The 18,972-nt window shown below is 39.1% G+C and overlaps 2 protein-coding genes across 3 annotated transcripts in view; both read right to left on the bottom strand.

The window, feature by feature from the left end:
- The window catches only part of LOC117595286 (gastrula zinc finger protein XlCGF28.1-like), a gene marked incomplete at its 3' end in the record, with an annotated part of 42,146 nt that extends 25,816 nt beyond the window's left edge, over positions 1–16,330 (bottom strand). Inside the window, exons 1-2 of the mRNA XM_034295517.1 lie at positions 16,250–16,330; positions 4,969–5,083 (exon numbers count right to left, since the gene is read on the bottom strand). Coding sequence (XP_034151408.1) covers positions 4,969–5,001 — 33 coding nt within the window. The remainder of the gene's footprint in view (positions 1–4,968; positions 5,084–16,249) is intronic.
- The window catches only part of LOC109615482 (zinc finger protein 501-like), a 1,152,720-nt gene that overhangs the window by 604,822 nt on the left and 528,926 nt on the right, over positions 1–18,972 (bottom strand). The gene's annotated exons all lie outside the window — the stretch shown is intronic.

Genomic DNA, 18,972 nt, shown 5'->3' with positions numbered 1-18,972 from the left:
ATACCAAAAGATAAATAACAGGACTCAGATACATAATTTTCATATTATGTCTGTTTATTAACACAGCCAAATAATGGTGGTTTAAATCAAGCTGAAACATACTACACACCATAATATTTGTCTTTGTAATGTCCCATCCAATGGCGGAAATCGCGGGGGGGGTCGGGACCCCCCTTTCTGAGGGTTGTCCCCCCCTAAAATATAATTAAAATAGGTGTATTGTAAATAATATAATGGTATATACTTAAAATAATTGTGTAAGTAGTAAAACAATACAAATGCAAACGGGGCAACAACAAAAAAGTTTTAAACATTTTGAGTCCCCCCTGCTTAGCCCTCAAAGTGTTTTGGTCCACTGGCTGCTCCCTTTACCTCAGTCACCACCGACACACACACAGTCGGTGGCGGGAGAAAACAAAGTTTTCAGTAGTTGTGAAACCTCAGTAAGTCCAGGCTATTTTATTCACAATTATACATCGGATGAAGTGATGAAGTTATTTTCTCTCTAATATAGATGATGCTGAGTCATTGATAAATCATCTCAAAAAATATTATTGTGTAAATTAAACTTGTGTAACTTAACGTAACAGTTTACCTACCAATGTAATATTGTCACCAATGTATTCTGCTTTGTTAGCAATTATAACGTTACTCTCTTGTTTTATAGTAGTTTAGGTTGTTTAATAACGTAGCATAGCCTATCACACACACACACACACACACACACACACAAATACACACAGTACGGGTGGTTCTCAAAGCGTGAGGCGCGCCCCACTGGTGGGGAATAGAGACGTGACAGGTGGAGCGCGGCAAACGAGAGGAAATTTTCCTTTTTATGCCTTTATATCTTTATCCAGACATCCAAACTGTCCCAGAAGTTATGGGAGTCTTCCGCATATTGATAGCTCTCCTTGACGCCCGCAAATGAGATCAATCAATGGCAAGACCGCGCACTAGACTAGAGAGTGACTGCGCGTGCGCTTGTCCCCCTCCCACCCCCAAAATTAGTGATGGACGTGACGTCGGCATATTAATATTAGCGGTCCATACTTTCGCGCCGGCCTATAGCTGCTATATGTTTTGCGCCAATGGGTAGCAACAGGCTAGTGTATATATAAATTGTTCAATGCAAAACATGCTCATCATTGCAGCCACTAATGCAGGGATAAATAGACATGTCTCGTCAATGGATTGCCAATTTCTTTTCTTTCTTTTTTCTTTTTTTTTTTTACAGATTGCAAAGTGACACTTATTTATTTTCTATTTTTGAACTTGATACAAATTTTTACACAGCTGCACTTTTATTTTTGAACTTGCTGTTATTTGATGTAGTTAGTTTGTATTTAGATACAACTTGTTATACCTTACTGATACGACTTATACTTCAATAAATTGGGACATTTTTAGCTTGTTGTGTATTTCATTGTGTTGGCCGATGGGGGGTTGTTGGGGCTTGAAATATTTCCCCCTTGTCCAAAGTCAGGATCAGCTTTTTGAACAAATTATTGAATCTCAATGACTCACTCATTAACAGTGACTTGCTGACTCCTAGCTGGTGGTTTTAGTTTTACATTTAAAGTATCTTTTCATGTTTTTAAAAATCATTTCAATGTAAATATTTAACAAAATATTTCTGTCACTGCTGACTGCTGTGAACTGACCGCCACACAGAATCAAAACTTTAGCTGTCAGCTGTCCATGGCAGTCCTAAACCTGGCAATGTACCAGGACAATTGAGCTAAATATTGTCTATTTATCGTTATTGATAAAATCCCAGAAAATATAGAGTTTTTTTGTCAATATCGCACACTAATGTTAAGTGACAGATCAGTGGGCTTGTTGCGTTTGAAATCTAACTCAGATACGTCCTCTGTCCCAGACAAAATCTAAAATACTATGTTAAGCAAGCAAGATCATTTAATAATTATATTACTGTGTGGTGAATATATAAATAACATATTTAAACAACTATTGCTTTGTGTTGTTAGCCAGAGAAAATGACAGAGAAAAGAAAAACGGACATAAGATCATTTTTTCAGTGCACCAAAACGCCAAGTAAGTACAAATTTAAGGCATTTTGGTCTTGAGGCAACAAACATTCTTTATAAGATATGGGTGCTTATGGAAATACTAACCTCATGGTGTCACAGGCAAAGGATACACAAAATACTGGGGGACAGGGAGACCAGGGGACAGTCAGGTTTAGAGTCTCAGGTACGTGTGTTGAGCTATTAATGTGTTCAGCAGGATGAGCACCACTGCCTCACCAATTTACAGTATGATCAGCCAATTTTAACAAGTGTGTATGAAAAAAAGTATTTATTTAGAGAACACTTTCTGCTAAAGAATTATTCTGAATGTACATGTTTTATATTATTATGTTGTTCTTTTATTATTATCAGGGGGTTTTCTGGTCTGATTGTTACATTGGGGTTGGGTGGGAGGGGTGTTTCTTATCTGTTCTGTATAATGTATAGTTTTCATATCTTCTAGTAAAAATAAAAAAGTAAACATTGAGGAAATAAAAGTCTTTATTTAGCATTATTGCTATTGTGGTTGGATGAAGGTAATTATTAGGAGTATGCAAAACCTCTTCTGTTCCAGGAGTCCAGACTGTCCGAGACAGTGAGAGTCAGAGGAAGGGTACAGAGCAGGAAGGAGAGCCAGAGGAAAGCAGCACAAGGAGATGATATTGCCAGCACCAGCACAGGGACATTAGCATAGTTTTTAGTTCAGATCATCTCAGTGACTGCACAAAACCATATCAACCACATCCCCAGTGTATTGAAAAACAAATACTTCAAATAAAGTCATTGGCATTTCAAGAGAAATGGTAACAAGACTTTCCATGGCTACATTACAGTCCATCAGTGAGAGGGGTCTTGTGTTTTTACTGCAGCAAAAGGTTCAAATCAGTACTCTTTAGGTCATAGACCTGATGCTGCTTTTATTAGTGCAGGCTATAGAAATTGGAAAAAAGCGATTGAAAAAATTTACAGCACACCAGACCTCCCAAGCCCACCGACATTATGTGACTGTGAGTGCACATCACTCAAATCCAATCAGTGCCCAGTTATCAAGTGCGTGGGTAAACAGCAGGAGTGGCAAGACATTGCTTGAAGAAGATTGTGAGCTCTGTACGGCATGTGGCAAGGCAGGGACAATCTTTAAGATGAAAGTGGGAATCTGTATCAGCTCCTGAAACTTAGGCAGAAGAGGATGATCCATTTTATTTGAAATGGTTAACAGATCGCACTATTGCTTACACAAGCCCGAAATCACAGAATGAAATCCTGAAAATTATGGCCAATACAATAATCCGAGGCATTGCCAATGAGATTAGGTCTCCAAGCCCTTGTTCAGTTTTCTGTGGTAGTTGATGGTACCCAGGATATTTTCTGGTGTTGAGCAGGAAAGTGTCTGTCTGCGCTATGTGGACCATAACCTTGTTCCACATGAGGAATTTATTGGATTATACAGTTTGTCAGAGACAACAGGCCAAGGGCATTGCTAAAATGGTAACTGATGTGCTGTTGAGGCTCAATCTGCCCATGTCTGCTTTACGTGGGCAGAGTTATGATGGTGCCGCAAACATGGCAGGAAAGTACAGCGGTGCACAGGCAATAGTGAGGGAGCAGCAGCCATTAGCTCTCTATGTACATTGTGGTGCACACTGTGTCAATCTAATCACACAGGCTGGCTGCTCGCTCCCCGATGATCCGAGACTGCCTTTCTGGGTCCACCAGTTAGGCATCCTTTTAGCCAGTCAGGTAAATTCAAGAGAATGTTTGAAAACATAGTACATCTGAAAATGTACCCATCACCACACTGAAACCCTATGTCCGACCAGGTGGACTGTGCGCAATTCTGCTATTTTAGCTGTGCTAAAGCAGTATGAGCGGGTGCTTGGCAGCCTAGAGGAGATGGCCAAAAGTGTATCTAGGACAGCTTCAACTGCCAGTGGCTTATTTGAGCACTTCAGCAAAGGTAAGACTGTGTTGGGCCTCACACTTGCTTCTGCTGTGGTTGGAGAGCTTGAGTGCTTAAACATTTCACTGCAGAAGAAGACCCAGACTTTCTCTGGCATACAGGCTGCAGTAAAGTGTGTCCAATCCTCCCTTCAGAGAAAGAGAAATGACAAGAGCTATCTAGAGCTGTATGAGAGAGCTACAGCATTGGTTAACTCCACTGGATCAGTTGACTCTATTGAGATATCAAATTCCAGGCGCTTTGCTGGTAAAGCAGTGGACCATTACAGGGCAGAGTTCTTTAAAGTGTTGGATTGTGTGGATGTTCAGTTTGGTGACCGTTTCAATCAAGACAGTTTAAAGGCTCTGCAAAACTTAGAGTGTCCTTCTGACTGGGGTGTTAACTGAATCAATAGTTGAGTACCCTGAGTTGCATAGAGGTTCTCTCTCAGTACAGTTGCCCCTCTTTCGCCAGAAATACCCCTGTAGCAGCAGTGGAGAGGCAGCAGAGGTCCTCAGGGGAATGCCAGTGGAGGTACGGGGGTTGTTTGACCAAGTTGAGGTCCTTGTCAGAATTTGGTTGGTGGTGCCAGTGTCCTCATGTGAAGCTGAGAGGAGCTTCAGTGCATTGCGTAGACTGAAGACGTGGCTAAGGGCTACAATGGGCCAAGACAGACTTAACAGCCTGTTAGTCTGCAATGTGCACAAAGACAGGCTGGACAGTCTTAACATAAATAAGATATGCCAAGAGTATGTGGGGCCCAGTGATACCAGGAAAAATACATTTGGTACTTTTGTTTAGTACCTATCCTGTCATGCAAGTTTGATTTAAATTACAGCTATTTTTACATTTTTATAGCAGTGAGTGACTATAACCTAATAGTTTTATTTGTTACAAAATCATTTTGTTTCTTTTATATGGGGACACTTCTTTTATATTTTCACACTGTTCTTGAAGGGATGCTAGGTCCTCCTTGAACTTGGTCTTGAATCTCACCACACATGCAGGGTCCTCATCACAGGCTTCCATCTTGAGATGAAAGTGGCAGAGAGAAGGTAGTACCACAGAACAGGAGACATAGGCCTCTCCACCCAGGAGCTCAGTTACATACCTACGCACACAAACACACAGATGCACACAGAGACAGTGTATTATTAGAACAGCGGTTATCAACATATTATTAAAAATGATACTAATAATAATAATTTATTATTTTTATCATTATTATTTTTTACATACATACATGTTATTGATATTTGACTTGGTTTAATTCATTCCAGAAAATAATCAAAGCAATGTTATTTGATAAGTTACAGACTGATTTACCTGCATGGCTTGTTGAAGTCAAACACTTCCCCGAGTTGGTTTGTTGGAAAGGAGAATAAAACACCAGGAGTCAGGTCAATTATCGTATCGTATATCCGTTTATTACAGAAGCTTCTGGAAACAGAGTGTCGCCGCACAATGTCCAAGGATCAACAGTCAAAACAGCATTATTTATACTTCAAATACGCCCAAAAGATAGAGGCGTTAAGTTAGCAAAGCAAGTGTGCCATTGGTCCAATTCATGTTCTATACCTTATATGTGTAAATGCAGCCCCAAGCCTCATCTTTGCCCTTTATGTTTTATATCTTGAATTTCCCCAATATGTGTGTGCGTTAATTAATGTTTCCTGTTTCCTGTTTTGTCAAAGACAGGCTGTCTGCTCTCCTACACTTCCTGTTCTCTACTTGCACCTTCAGTTTCAGCTCCTGATACAGACATTTAATATGTTTTGCTTCATTGGTCACAACAGTTCAACAACTTATTCAATCACTACATCTACAATTCCCCCTTTTGATGCTCCAGTAGAGGCATCAGCATCCCTGATGGCGATCCTGGAGCCTTCTCAATGGCTGTAGAGATCACTCTCATGGCAAGCCCTCTTATGCATGGGATACAACAACACCCACAAGTAACCATTATAGCACAAAATGTAGCAAGCGATAAAAGAACAGACATTATCAAACCTTTCCACTGGCCGAACATCGAGGTCATCCATTCCTCCAGCGGATTATCTATCCCAGAATGCTCGTATGCGACCCCTTGACATAGTCCAATTCAATCCCCCAAATTTCCTCAAACAGGTGTCCTCAGGTGGGGTCGCTGACCTCTTCGCTGGGGGAATGAAGACCCAATGCCAACCTGGGAAACCTGTAGCAACATACAACATACATCATTATTCCACCAATTCCCATATACCACTTCATTCTATTATCATTCCTGCTCACGCGCTTGACCATTTCCAGCGTAGAATTCCAACGTGTTGGAACATCCTGTATCAATGGCTCTTGCTTCTTTCCCAGGCGGACTTGTTGTGCTTGAAGCTCCGCAGCATTTGCTGGGCTGTGCTTAAAATGACCGACAACTTTGCAAGCCTTGGCCAAAGCATTTACAAAGCCGCTGTCAGCAAGACTCACTGTGACACTTCTCTGCACCATGTGAGCGACACACATCATGTGTTCATAGCGTGTAAGTCGAATTGCGGCAACCATGTTGCGTGCACTGTCAGTCTCAATGGTTGTCCTCTTGCCCTCGATGTCCCACTTATGTGCAACAGACAGGAACTGTTCTTTACAAGCCTCCGCAAAATGACGCTCCTCAGTTTTTAATATAGTCAGCGCAAAAGACTTCAGTTCCCACGTGTCACTGATGAAATGTGCAGTTACTCCGAGGTAATTGTTGTTACTCACTGATGTCCAATGGTCTCCTGTCAGGGTGATATGATTTACTTGAGCCAAGACCTCTTTCCTTTTTTCTTTTTCGTTTTCATAGAGCTCGTGGATTTTCGTCATAACTGTGGCTCTTGACGGTGGCTTATAGGATGAGTCTTGAGACGCCACTTGCAAAACATCAAGGAAACCTGAGTCTTCTACAATGCTAATGGGTCTACAATCCTTTGCAATCCATTTTGCTATTGTGTTGGTCAAACTATCTGAGGTTGATTTTGTTAATGGCCTGCGAACGTTCAGCGTGGTCTGGCGCAAACGACTTGCTGAACCTGACGGCCCAGCAAACACGTTTGGTGTTGACATGGTACCTCAAGCTTGAACAGCTCCAGTGAAATTGAAACTCCTTGTTACAAATCTTGCAAATAACCTTGTACTTGTTAACTGTACCATCATTCTTTTTATATTTGAATCCGTCAATAGGCCCACTTTGCTCCATCTCGCCTCTAGCTCCCAACTGTAATGAGTATCTATTGAGATGAGTACTGATTTATGCCTGCAGGTGGCAGTAATGTGTTGTATAAGATGAAGTGCATTCCCTAGAGGAAGAGGTTGTAATGGAGACATGCATTGTGTGCCACATGGAATAAAGACGCCAGTACCATCAATTCTTTAAATCTTTATTTGTTGTCTCTGGGACAATACATGGTACATGGCACTTTCCTGACCTGAATAATTTGTCACACTGCGCATGCGTGAAATGCGTTAAAAAATGGACGTAATTAACAACAAACAACTAATTAACGTCGTTAACGCGCTATTTTTGACAGCCCTAGTTTTTATCCCTCTAGGTTGTTGCTGCAAAATGAGAAAGTGTTAAAATATTATGCAATCACTACAGAAGTTCCGGGCCACATACAGCCACCATGAATACTATATACAGAACACAGCTATTATATAGCATAAGCCAGACTGTAATATTTAAAAGGAATATCTGGACCTAAATCACTTCATTATATTCTGCAGCTCAGAAGGATATTTTATGCACTGGTATACTGTGTTTTTGTCATTCTCACAAGTATTTAAACCTAACGCCTAAACCCATGATAGACTACTGGTGTAATATCGTTATGCAGTCCTAAAAGAACAGCTGTGGACTTTTATTTTGAACATTAAATCAGGGTTGACAACGCTTTGGTAGAGCACTGGGCCAGACAATCAAACTTCTTGTTGCTAGCTTTACAGTTTCAAAGAGCTACGTTCGGGTCATATCTATGCAGATGCCAGATTACTGACAAAAGTTTGTACGTAGAAAAACGATTTCTAAGGAAATACATTGAGACGAAATTTAAGACTGTAATGTCGTTAAAGGGTGTTTGTGCGTTCAGAGATTTAATTTCACGCTTACGGTTCATGTTTTACGTATGACCTTTATTACTACCATACCAATTTACGAATGTATTTTCTTACGATCCTAATAATACGTATGCTTAATCTTTTGGCAGTGTGATGGTAATTCCATCGATCGACACTCTTAAAGGAGTAAGAAACAGAGACAAAATTCTCTTGGCACAATTAACAGTTTATTAATTATTTGCAAATAAGAGAGACGCGTTTAAAAAACATAATGGTCCGAGGAGTCTCTGACTTAACACATGAACAATCCGTATTTATTACAGTTACAAGGGTTGTGGTAAGTTGTTGCCCATCTGTCTTGTGTCAGGTCTTACCGAAAGGGTGGGCTGTCCCCCCACTTTATCCTTCCTGCCATAATGTTTACTGTAGTGTTTACCTAAAGGGGCCAACTGACCTCACTCCCCCGCAAGGACCACATTCCTGAGGAACAGAGAACTGACGCCCTTCTTTTTCTAGGCAAGAGGACATGGCCCAAATACCTAATAATCCTCTTATATTATACAGACGTGTGTCACAATCAAAATAAACATTTACATATCAGCCAATGGAAAGACAGACATAGCTCAAATGCATCTTAGATAAAAATTTCCATAACAGCAGATATCGATCTCCACAGAACATGACCATATCATAAATCAGTTGTAAAATTAGTCTTAAAAACAATATTTTAGCAAGATGGAGGTGCACAGCAGGTAAGGGTTACAACGCAGAGTAAGAAAAAAAAATACTGTTCTTTAACCACCATTATAGCGTTAGTAATACCCGAAAAGTGCCTGATGTCTTGAAACGAGGCGTACACGTGCAAATTCTTCTCCTACATCAGCGTCTTGTGAGCAACATTAAAGAAACACTTCCGGGTCCCGAAAATCTGGAATTTTTCAAAATAAACGAGACCAACGACTTACTTAAAAACTGAGATAAATTTAGTTTTTTAATTGTTTGAGAATGTGTACCTCTCAAAACATTGACAACAATTCAAATATTATCATATTTACGTTGTTAATTTAATTTGCCTGAGCAAAATTCTGATTGATTGAATGATTTGTATAAATGTAGAGGCTGAAAATCAATACACACAGCTTCTCCTTATTGGCTTATTTAGAATATTTACAATAAAACTCTTAAAGTATTCATAGCAATATTCCCAGAGAGGTCTTTAAAGCACCATGGACATCTCTATGTTAACACATTTATAGCATATGGCTGCCCTGTATGTTGGTCACGTAGGGCCAAAACCCAGGTCTTCATTCTCACATGAAGACTTATTTTGACTGGGTCAATATAAGTACAGTTGAGTCAGTTTGAGTGCTAACTTCCTCTAAGAAACAAAATACAGAAGTGTTTTGCCCATCCAGGACCAACATTGTGCAGCCCTGTAATATATTTGTCTCCAAGCAAATGTTCTCCTTCTAGACAGCCGGAAACAATATTTACTTTTCAGTCATGACAGGAATGTTGTACCAGTTGGACTCTGGCCAAGCAGCAACAAATTGGCCACATTCGGAATACAATGCCCATCCTAAGCATCATAAACTCTAAGACAGCCAAGAGATCAACTTGGGTAGAAAGGTGAGTAACTGGTTTGATTAACTGTATGTACTGCGTACCCTATCCTGTTATAATTTTGTACATCTTTTATATTGCATGTTGTTTAATGTAAGTTCTGAGTTGTAATGCCCCATATTAGTTGTATTTAGATTAAACCTTACAGCCCACATTCAGAATTTACTATGAAGGTTTTAGCATGTACACATTTTCAAAACTAAATATATATAATGTAATTATTGGTATAAATCTCTAACTCTCTTTCCTTATAGTTTGTCCTGGTCATTGGGGATTCTCATATCCGTGCCTTAGTGGATCACATTGTCCCCATGCCAAATCAGGCTGTTTCCACTGGTCGAACTACCATGGCTTTTGGCTTCATGTCCACTCCTGGAGCAAGAGTTTCACATCTGATGGCAGATGTTCGTGGGGAGGTGTTACCCAGATGCCTCGTCCCAGTCATAGTATGTCTGATCATTCCTGGTAACAACCTTGAAGCCAGCCCATCCATTATCCAGGCAATTACCAAGAACTGCTGGCCCTGAAGTATGAAACCCAAGCATGGGATCTGGATGTGACTTACGGATTGGAGACGTCCAGGGCCTTCCGGGCCCTACGAGCAGTGGCCGAAAAGATTCATTTGAGCAATGATTTTGAGATGCCAAGTATGGCTACCCTGATCAAGGACACTTTGTTTGAGGAAATACAGGTCATCGGTACAACTAGACCTCATTGTGCTGGGTTCCAAATTGTAAGCTCTCATAATTTAAGGTCATTTCTTTACTTACTAGTAATGAAAGTTCAATATAATGCACTGTTACAAATAACCACTGTTTAACCTCAAATATTCAAATAATTTACAAGGTGCTGTCAATGGTGGCGTCATCAGCAATAACCCGATCCCCATCAATGGTCAGCCTGACATGGACTCCTTAAAACAGTATGAGAAAAAACTGCAGGGCATACTTCACCCACTAGTAAGCATCTGGCGTTACAGTATTTGGCTTAACATGCAAAGGTTGTGGACATTGTTCTGAAATATGAATTTTATCATCTTTGTGGGAATTTCAAAGCTCAGGAAGATGGAAGTAATTGTGGTCCTTATGTGTTTGTTCGCTAAAGCATTCCTATTGGGAGATTACATTAATTAATTAATTCAAAACAACATGAGATGTTCTATTTAATATGAATTATCAGAAAAAAGGTTATTGCATTAATGTTAGAACATACAGTGGGGCAAAAAAAGTATTTAGTCAGCCACCAATTGTGCATGTTCTCCCACTTAAAAAGATGAGACCTGTAATTTTCATCATATGTACACTTCAACAAAATAAGAAAATCACATTGTAGGATTTTTAATGAATTTATTGGTAAATTCCTCTGTAAAATAAGTATTTGTTCACCTACAAACAAGCAAGATTTCTGCCTCTCACAGACCTGTAACTTCTTCTTTAAGAGGCTCCTCTGTCCTCCACTCGTTACCTGTATTAATAGAACCTGTTTGAACTTGTTATCAGTATAAAAGACACCTGTCCACAACCTCAAACAGTCACACTCCAAACTCCACTATGGCCAAGACCAAAGAGCTGTCAAAGGACACCAGAAACAAAATTGTTGACCTGCACCAGGCTGGGAAGACTGAATCTGCAATAGGTAAGTAGCTTGGTGTGAAGAAATCAACTGTGGGAGCAATTATAAGAAAATGGAAGACATACAAGACCACTGATAATCTCCCTCGATCCGAGGCTCCACGCAAGATCTCACCATGTGGGGTCAAAATGATCACAAGAATGGTGAGCAAAAATCCCAGAACCACACGGGGGGACCTAGTGAATGACCTGCAGAGAGCTGGGACCAAAGTAACAAAGGCTACCATCAGTAACACACTACGCCGCCAGGGACTAAAATCCTGCAGTGCCAGATGTGTCCCCCTGCTTAAGCCAGTACATGTCCAGGCCTGTCTGAGGTTTGCTAGAGAGCATTTGGATGATCCAGAAGAGGACTGGGAGGACTGGGAGAATTTCATATGATCAGATGAGACCAAATCCAAATGTTTGGAGGAGAAAGAATGCTGAATTGCATCCAAAGAACACCATACCTACTGTGAAGCATGAGGGTGGAAACCTCATGCTTTGGGGCTGTTTTTCTGCAAAGGGACCAGGACGACTGATCCGTGTAAAGGAAAGAATGAATGGGGCCATGTATCTTGAGATTTTGAGTGAAAACCTCCTTCCATCAGCAAGGGCATTAAAGATGAAACGTGGTTGGGTCTTTCAGCATGATAGTGATCCCAAACACACCGCCCGCCAACGAAGGAGTGGCTTCATAAGAAGCATTTCAAGGTCCTGGAGTGGCCTAGCCAGTCACCAGATCTCAACCCCAAAGAATATCTTTGGAGGGAGTTGAAAGTCTGTGTTTCCCAGCGACAGCCCCAAAACATCACTGCTCTAGGGGAGATCTGCATGGAGGAATGGGCCAAAATACCAGCACATGTGTGTGAAAACCTTGTGAAGACTTACAGAAAACGTTTGACCTCTGTCATTGCCAACAAAGGGTATATAACAAAGTATTGAGATGAACTTTTGTTATGTTGTGTAGAAGGTTAGGCTGCTATAATGTGATCATGCAGTAATTTGCACATGCACTATGGCTCTTAGTTAGTCAGTTGTATTTCAGGTGCTGATATCCTGACCCTAATCTTACATAAGGACATCCAAAACATTTGCTCTGTTACTGTCTGGCAGGAGGTACTGGACCACCGGGGCTCTGAGACAATGTCTGTACCCAAGCAAGAAGATTATAAAGTGTCATTTTCTCTACAGTCCACAAACTGTACTGAATACTCGTATACAGTGAACTTTGTTCTTCCAAATATAATTAAAATTAACTTGGTTGACTATTTTAATATACTTAGGTGGGATAGCTACAGACAAAACAGGATATATCATTCTAGATAAGCTTTCTGCTTTGGTTAGAAGAATTCTTCCAAATATGGACAGGTCTCTTGGGAGCCAACTATTAAGAATAGCTTTGGCTTTAGCATAATTGTTCTCAATATTGAGTTTAATGCTTGCCTCTTCATCCTTTGTGATGAAGACTCCTAGATACTTAACTGTACTTTTTACAGGGATATTATGTAGTAATTCTAGGGGATGATCATGTATGTATATGTATAAGCTCACATTTGTTCAAGTTCATCCTTAAAACTGAAGCACTTGAGAAAAGGTTATCAGTTCAATAGCCATGGGGATTTGCTGCTTGTCCTTGAGAAATAAAGTTGTATCATCAGCCAATTGACTTATAATTAGAGATTTATCCATAACGTTCAACCTTTTGATATTTCCATCAGTTTTAAACAAAATGGCCAGCATTTCAGTATCTAAAATGAATAAAAAAGGTGAGACAGGACATCCTTGACGAATTCCTCTGTCTATATTAAAACATTGAGAGGTGCCATGAGGAAGGGAAATTGAACTGCTAATGTCACAGTATAACATTTTCATGGTATCAGAAAACTTGTGACCAAATCCAAAATGTTCAAGACACTCAAAAATAAAGTTATGTTGTACCATATCAAAAGCTTTCTTAAAGTCCAAGAATAAAATAAATCCATCATCCTCTATCACATCCCCATAGTCTACTAAGTCAAGAACCAGTCGGATATTATTGTGTATTGACCTCTTTATAAAACCAGATTATGTCACACTTACAATTTGAGATATGCCGTACTTTAATCTATTGGCAAACACGTGGGAAAATTTTGTAGTCATTGTTTAGTAAATATGCCTACGGTTGTCAATGCATGTGCTATCTTTACAGGGTTTAGGTAGTAGTATAATTGTACCTTGCTTCATAGTGGGCATTAGACAATTATTCTCAATACATTCACTGAATGCATTAAAGATCAACTCTCTTAAATCAGTCCAAAAAAACTTGTAAAAATTGGATGTTAGGCCATCATTTCCAGGCAATTTATTTGGGCTTAATTTCTCCACAGCTTTGTCTAATTCTTCAATTCTGAGCATTTCCTCACAGACCTCTTTAAACCCCTGAGGACGGATTAGGAGGTAGCATCCACGCCTGGGGCGTATTTGCATAACAATTACATAGTATTACATATTTTCAAAACGGTTTGTGATTATGTTTTCTTTGCTGTTTCAACGAGAGTCGGATGAAAACGCAGATGCGCTTTGTGTTTACTTGGCACATTTCCTTGTTGTCGTCATCCTGTCCAAATGAAACCAAAACCTTGTGCACCTGACCAATGGATGGGCTGTTGAGTGACAGCATCCAATGGAAGGCTGTTGCCATGCAGAATAGTTTATTTTACCCAATCTGGGGAAGGTATCTGTTGCGTATTTGATCCAATCATAAGGTTGCTGGGTGGGACATGAGTTTCGTTTTCTTCATTTGCTCATTCCTGACTGTATAAGAAGTTGTAGCAGTATGTCAGCTTAGCTAGCATGCTAACTTAGCATTAGGGAACGTTTTAGCATTGTGTCCTTGCGTAACGCTAACTTGTTGAAAAGACAAAGAAAGGATTTGTGTATTCAACAGTTTTATAAGTATTATTATTAGTATAAAATGTCAAAACGTAAAAACACTTTTACTAAATGTAGCCATACGGTTATCAAAAGCTGGATAGCTAAGTTACCAGACAACAAATGACGAATGCTAACAACAGGCTAATGCTAACGCAAGAACAGTCTGGTAAGTAACATCTAATAACCTATTTATCATGAAATAATGTAATACAAATGTGATCATTATAGATATTGTCTGCTTTGCATATTTGGAATGGGAGAACTGTTCCACATGGCTGTTTGTGGTCTGAATTCAATCATATAGAAAAATAATTATGGGTGTCATAATCATATTGTCCTGTATGCACATAAGGTGAATTATTATTTAATTGTTCTGTTCACTTTTATTGTGATACAATGCATATTTGTGTAAGAAAAAGGGTTTGAAAAGTGTTTTTGGGATGGCAGAAAAGTGTTTTTGGGTTGATTTCAATGAAAAACTTGGTCAAAAACATGTTAGACAAAAGGCAAATTATTTCATTTTTCTGTTAACATTCATTGTGAAGCCTTTTCTCACACATGTGCATTGTGTTTGCACAGAACATTTGTATTGGGAGTATCACTCCATATGGGTGTGTTATGGTCAGAATTCAATGATATATAGAAAAAATTTGCTTATGAAATTATTTACTTAATTGTGCATTTTTCCCTAAAACACCACCTTATAAGAACATTAACATTCAAGCTTATATTAGCTGAGGTAATTTGGAATAATTTGATGCCAAATACACAATGATCAATTTACATTACATATGGTTTATAAGCCCAAATAGAAAAGTAGTGACACCCAAAAATATTAAGCGTAGTACTCAGAGGGTTAAACTGGAGATCAATAGTAGGAATATATTTTTTTAATCTTCTCAAAAAAAACAATGCAATCAGTAAAAGAGAAAGACGAGGAATATAACTCCTTATAAAAGCAAAACAAATCGTTAGCGATTAATTTTGGTACCGTTCTTTCCATCCCCTTAATATATAGTTAATAGCATTCCTTCCTATACGCCTCTTTTCAAGTCTATAAAAATAAGAGGTACTTTTTTCACCTTCTATCCATTTTGCCTTGGATCTTATGAAGGCACCATTTGCTTTTTTTTAAGTAGATATCATCCAATTTTGACTGTAAAATTTGTATCTAATTTTTTTCCTCAACTGATGGGTTCAATGTTTTACAAAGTGTATTCATCACATTAATCAAATCAAATTCTAATTGTCTATTGCGTCTACAAAACATTTTTCTGAATCTCGTATTTCAAATATTCCCATTTACTTTTGTGCGTACCAAACTCAAGGCTGGATTTCATTTTTCCAACCATATTTCTAATTTCTTTACAATAAGATTCATCTTTAACAAGGTCAGCAATACATTTCCAGTAGCCTTTCTTACCCGGTTTGTGCATTGTGGGTTTCAAACTTAGGGATATAATACAGTGATCAGTGAGGGGAGAGGCTGAAATGGAAGTGTCATGAACATATGTAGCAAAATTATTTGAAATAAGCCAATAATCTATTCGGGATTTACTGATACCATTGGGTTTAAGCCATGAAAATTGTTTAATATCTGGGTTTTGAACTCTCCAGATATACATTAAGTCATGAGCACCACAAAATATGCTTATTATAATGACTTGAAATAAATGTAGGTGGCCGATTCATCAGGGGCTATGTAAAAATCTCCAACAATTATATTTTCAGTAGGATAAAGCCCTTTTAATTCTGAAATAATATTTTCCAATTGTTAAGTAAATTAAAGTTTTGGTTATTATTATTGTAACCATAAAGATTAACCAAAATAAAGAATGTCCCCTCAATATTTAAAACCACTGCTACCCAATGCCCGTTTTCATCAACTTTAGAAGTTATAATATCCCCTGGACAATTATTAAACAAAATTGCAACACCTGCAGAGTGAGTTGAACCGTGGCTAAACAACGTTTTTCCACCCTATGACTAGTCCAGAAGGTACAGTCATTTGGGCTTCAATGGGTTTCCTGCAGAAAAATACAGTGTTAACCTTGGGTTTTCACCTGTCTGTTTCTTTTCTTCCTTCCGACCGATCCGATGCACAACATCCACGACGTCCTCGAGCTTCCCTGACAAGTGGGGTGCAATCTTCGATAGAAGAAGGATGATTTCCTCTCTGGTATTTTCTTCGTGTGAATTATTCTTTTTCAATTCGTTTATTCTGAGGTTCCATCTGCGTTTATAGCGCTCCAGTTCCGCAGCTTTGGTTTTCATTTCCTCATTGTCTTTGAGGAATAGTGACACTTTCTTTTCCAAATTCGTGCTTATCTTTTTTTGAACGATGTCCCTTAATAGGGGTAAGGTGTGATGAATCCCTTCGTTTCTCGTTCGGTCCCACAGAAGGCGAACTTAGGACATAGCCGTGGTCAGAAGAGTTTTCACTTGTAGTAACCTTAGCGCCGCTGCCAATGGCGCTAGGTCCTTTAGCTATTTCAAAAATGTACAATGTCGTGTTTAAATGTTATTTTTGATTTAGCTGAATATATTTAGACAAGATAAGTTTAAGATATCAATAAAAATAGAGACTTCGATAACTAGCTTGTAAAAGTTTGTGTGCCTAAGCCGCCATCTTGCCGAACTCCGTCCAGGGCTACAGGTCTGAGCTGGAAGATATTGGAAAGGTAGGCCATGAGCTGCCTCAAATTCCGGTACGGTAGGTGGCGGTATATGCACCTTCAATGGATGCGATCAGCCATTAATTTAAGAGGAGAAGAAGAGAAACGTCCAGCCAACAATTTAGAGAAGGGTCCAACTGCAGCTTGCAGCAGTCGCTCACGCCAGGCCCCCTGCTCACGCCGCGCCCCCGCTGGCACGCAACTTCCGACTTTCAGACATGTACGGTTTGTTTACAAGACGCAGATGGACCATATTGCCATATTGAGTCTTGGCGGCAACAACTCCCGGGAAGCACCTGGTAAGTTACTGATAATAGCAATATGGAGTTATTTAGCCCGTTACGGTTTGTTTAAAATTAATATTAGGCTACTACAGATGGCTATTGATTTCAGGTTGACGATTGCTTATAGTTAAAAGGGTGTTTTAAAAGTATGCTAACGTTAGCTAAAATTACCTGTGTATGCACATGTATGCTAGCGTAGTGTGTGTGTGTGTGTGTTAGTTTGAGTGAGGTACTTCGCATGATATTTTTGGCTTTGGCGACCGTTGTTACCATACCATCTTTAGGTTTCGTAACATGACAACAATCAGCCCTGTTCTGGGGCTTGTTCAGTATTGAAATCCTATAGAATTCATAGTACTCCAAAAATGCAGGTACAGATTGTCCAGATTTGGCCAATAACAAAATTCACAACCAACAGGTCTGCAACAGGGTACTATGATTTGTATTTGGATTCCATAAGCATGAAAGTAAAGCCTCGTTCAAAGGCTGTTTTAAAGTTTAGCCTCGTTCAATGGCTATATAAGTTAGTTTATTTTGTTTAAGCCCTGTGGGTGGCTATTGTAACTCTTCTATTTCAATAGCATACAGTGGTATTTTGAATATAAGGGAATCGAGTAATATGAATTGTCTTCAGTTTTCTGATACTATTACAAGTATAAGGTGTGTAATTTGTATTTCTAATTGATTTTGACAGTGACTTAGCTCATCACATTGGCCAGTGGCCAACTAAATTTGGCAAAGACATTGAGGTGCATCTCTCCAACAACTTATGTACCTGGATGCACATGTCTATATTTCTGATTTGACCCAAAAACTTTTATATTGCTTATTTAACACTTTGTCCAATTGTTGCAGGGTTTCCCTCATCAAACTACTGTAAATTATTGTGGCATCTTAATGTTTATGGTAAATTGCTTTGTAGTCTCTGATTTAAGGTTTTTGGGTACAGTATGCACTCAGCCTGAGCACAGAGGCTCCATTTTGGTTCATTGAGGTCAGTATTGTTCTTCTCACATAGGATCAAGTATAAGAGGAACTTAAATCCACCCTAACATGACATTGACTTTGGTTAATTGTTTACAATTTCCAGAAGTCTAACTAAGCATGATCTATAAAGTACTTTGCACTACAGTATTAACCACACATCAAAGAACTGTTTGTGGGACTATTTAACATGGCTCTATAACTTTTTGTACTCTGCTGTAATTGACATGCCAATGGTTTGCAGACAAATAGCGATTTGTGACTGAACATGAACATTACTCCTCATCTTAAATATTCTATTTCTTTTAGAGGGACATGGCACGCATCCGAAAATGGTGGTGCATTAGTCTAATGGAACGGTTCCAGATTGACGGGTAAGCCAACTCTAAATGTTACTTCCTACAATACATTGCTTCTACATTAGTTTACTTTTTTTATTATTTTACTAATATCTTACTCAAAAGCCATGGACAGAGGTTTGCATACTGGACTAATGAGGCCAGAGCATTGCTCCAAGGTTCACTGCAGCCGATATACAGGGTCCCAAAGGTCAGCAAGAGGGAACATGAGGTGAGCATGATGATGGCAGAGGACACCCAGTGGCCTTATCCTGTCTTGATTAATTCATTAAAAAAAACGTAAGGTTGTTTTATATATATAAAACAACCTTATGTTTTTTTTATAATATAATTTTCTTTTTTTTATATAATATTTTCTTCAAAAGGTTTCGATTAGAAAAGGATGACAGGTGCATCATATTGGAGGTAATGTTTACTTACTGCTTACACTGTTTACTGGCTATATTAGCCAATAAACATGGCACAACCCCTCCCTTTATCCTTG

This window comes from Esox lucius, chromosome 11 (genome assembly GCF_011004845.1).
Source record: "Esox lucius isolate fEsoLuc1 chromosome 11, fEsoLuc1.pri, whole genome shotgun sequence".
Lineage (NCBI taxonomy): Eukaryota > Metazoa > Chordata > Actinopteri > Esociformes > Esocidae > Esox > Esox lucius.
The sequence above is the reverse complement of the archived record's forward strand: the minus strand, read 5'-3'. Positions and strand labels throughout refer to the sequence as shown.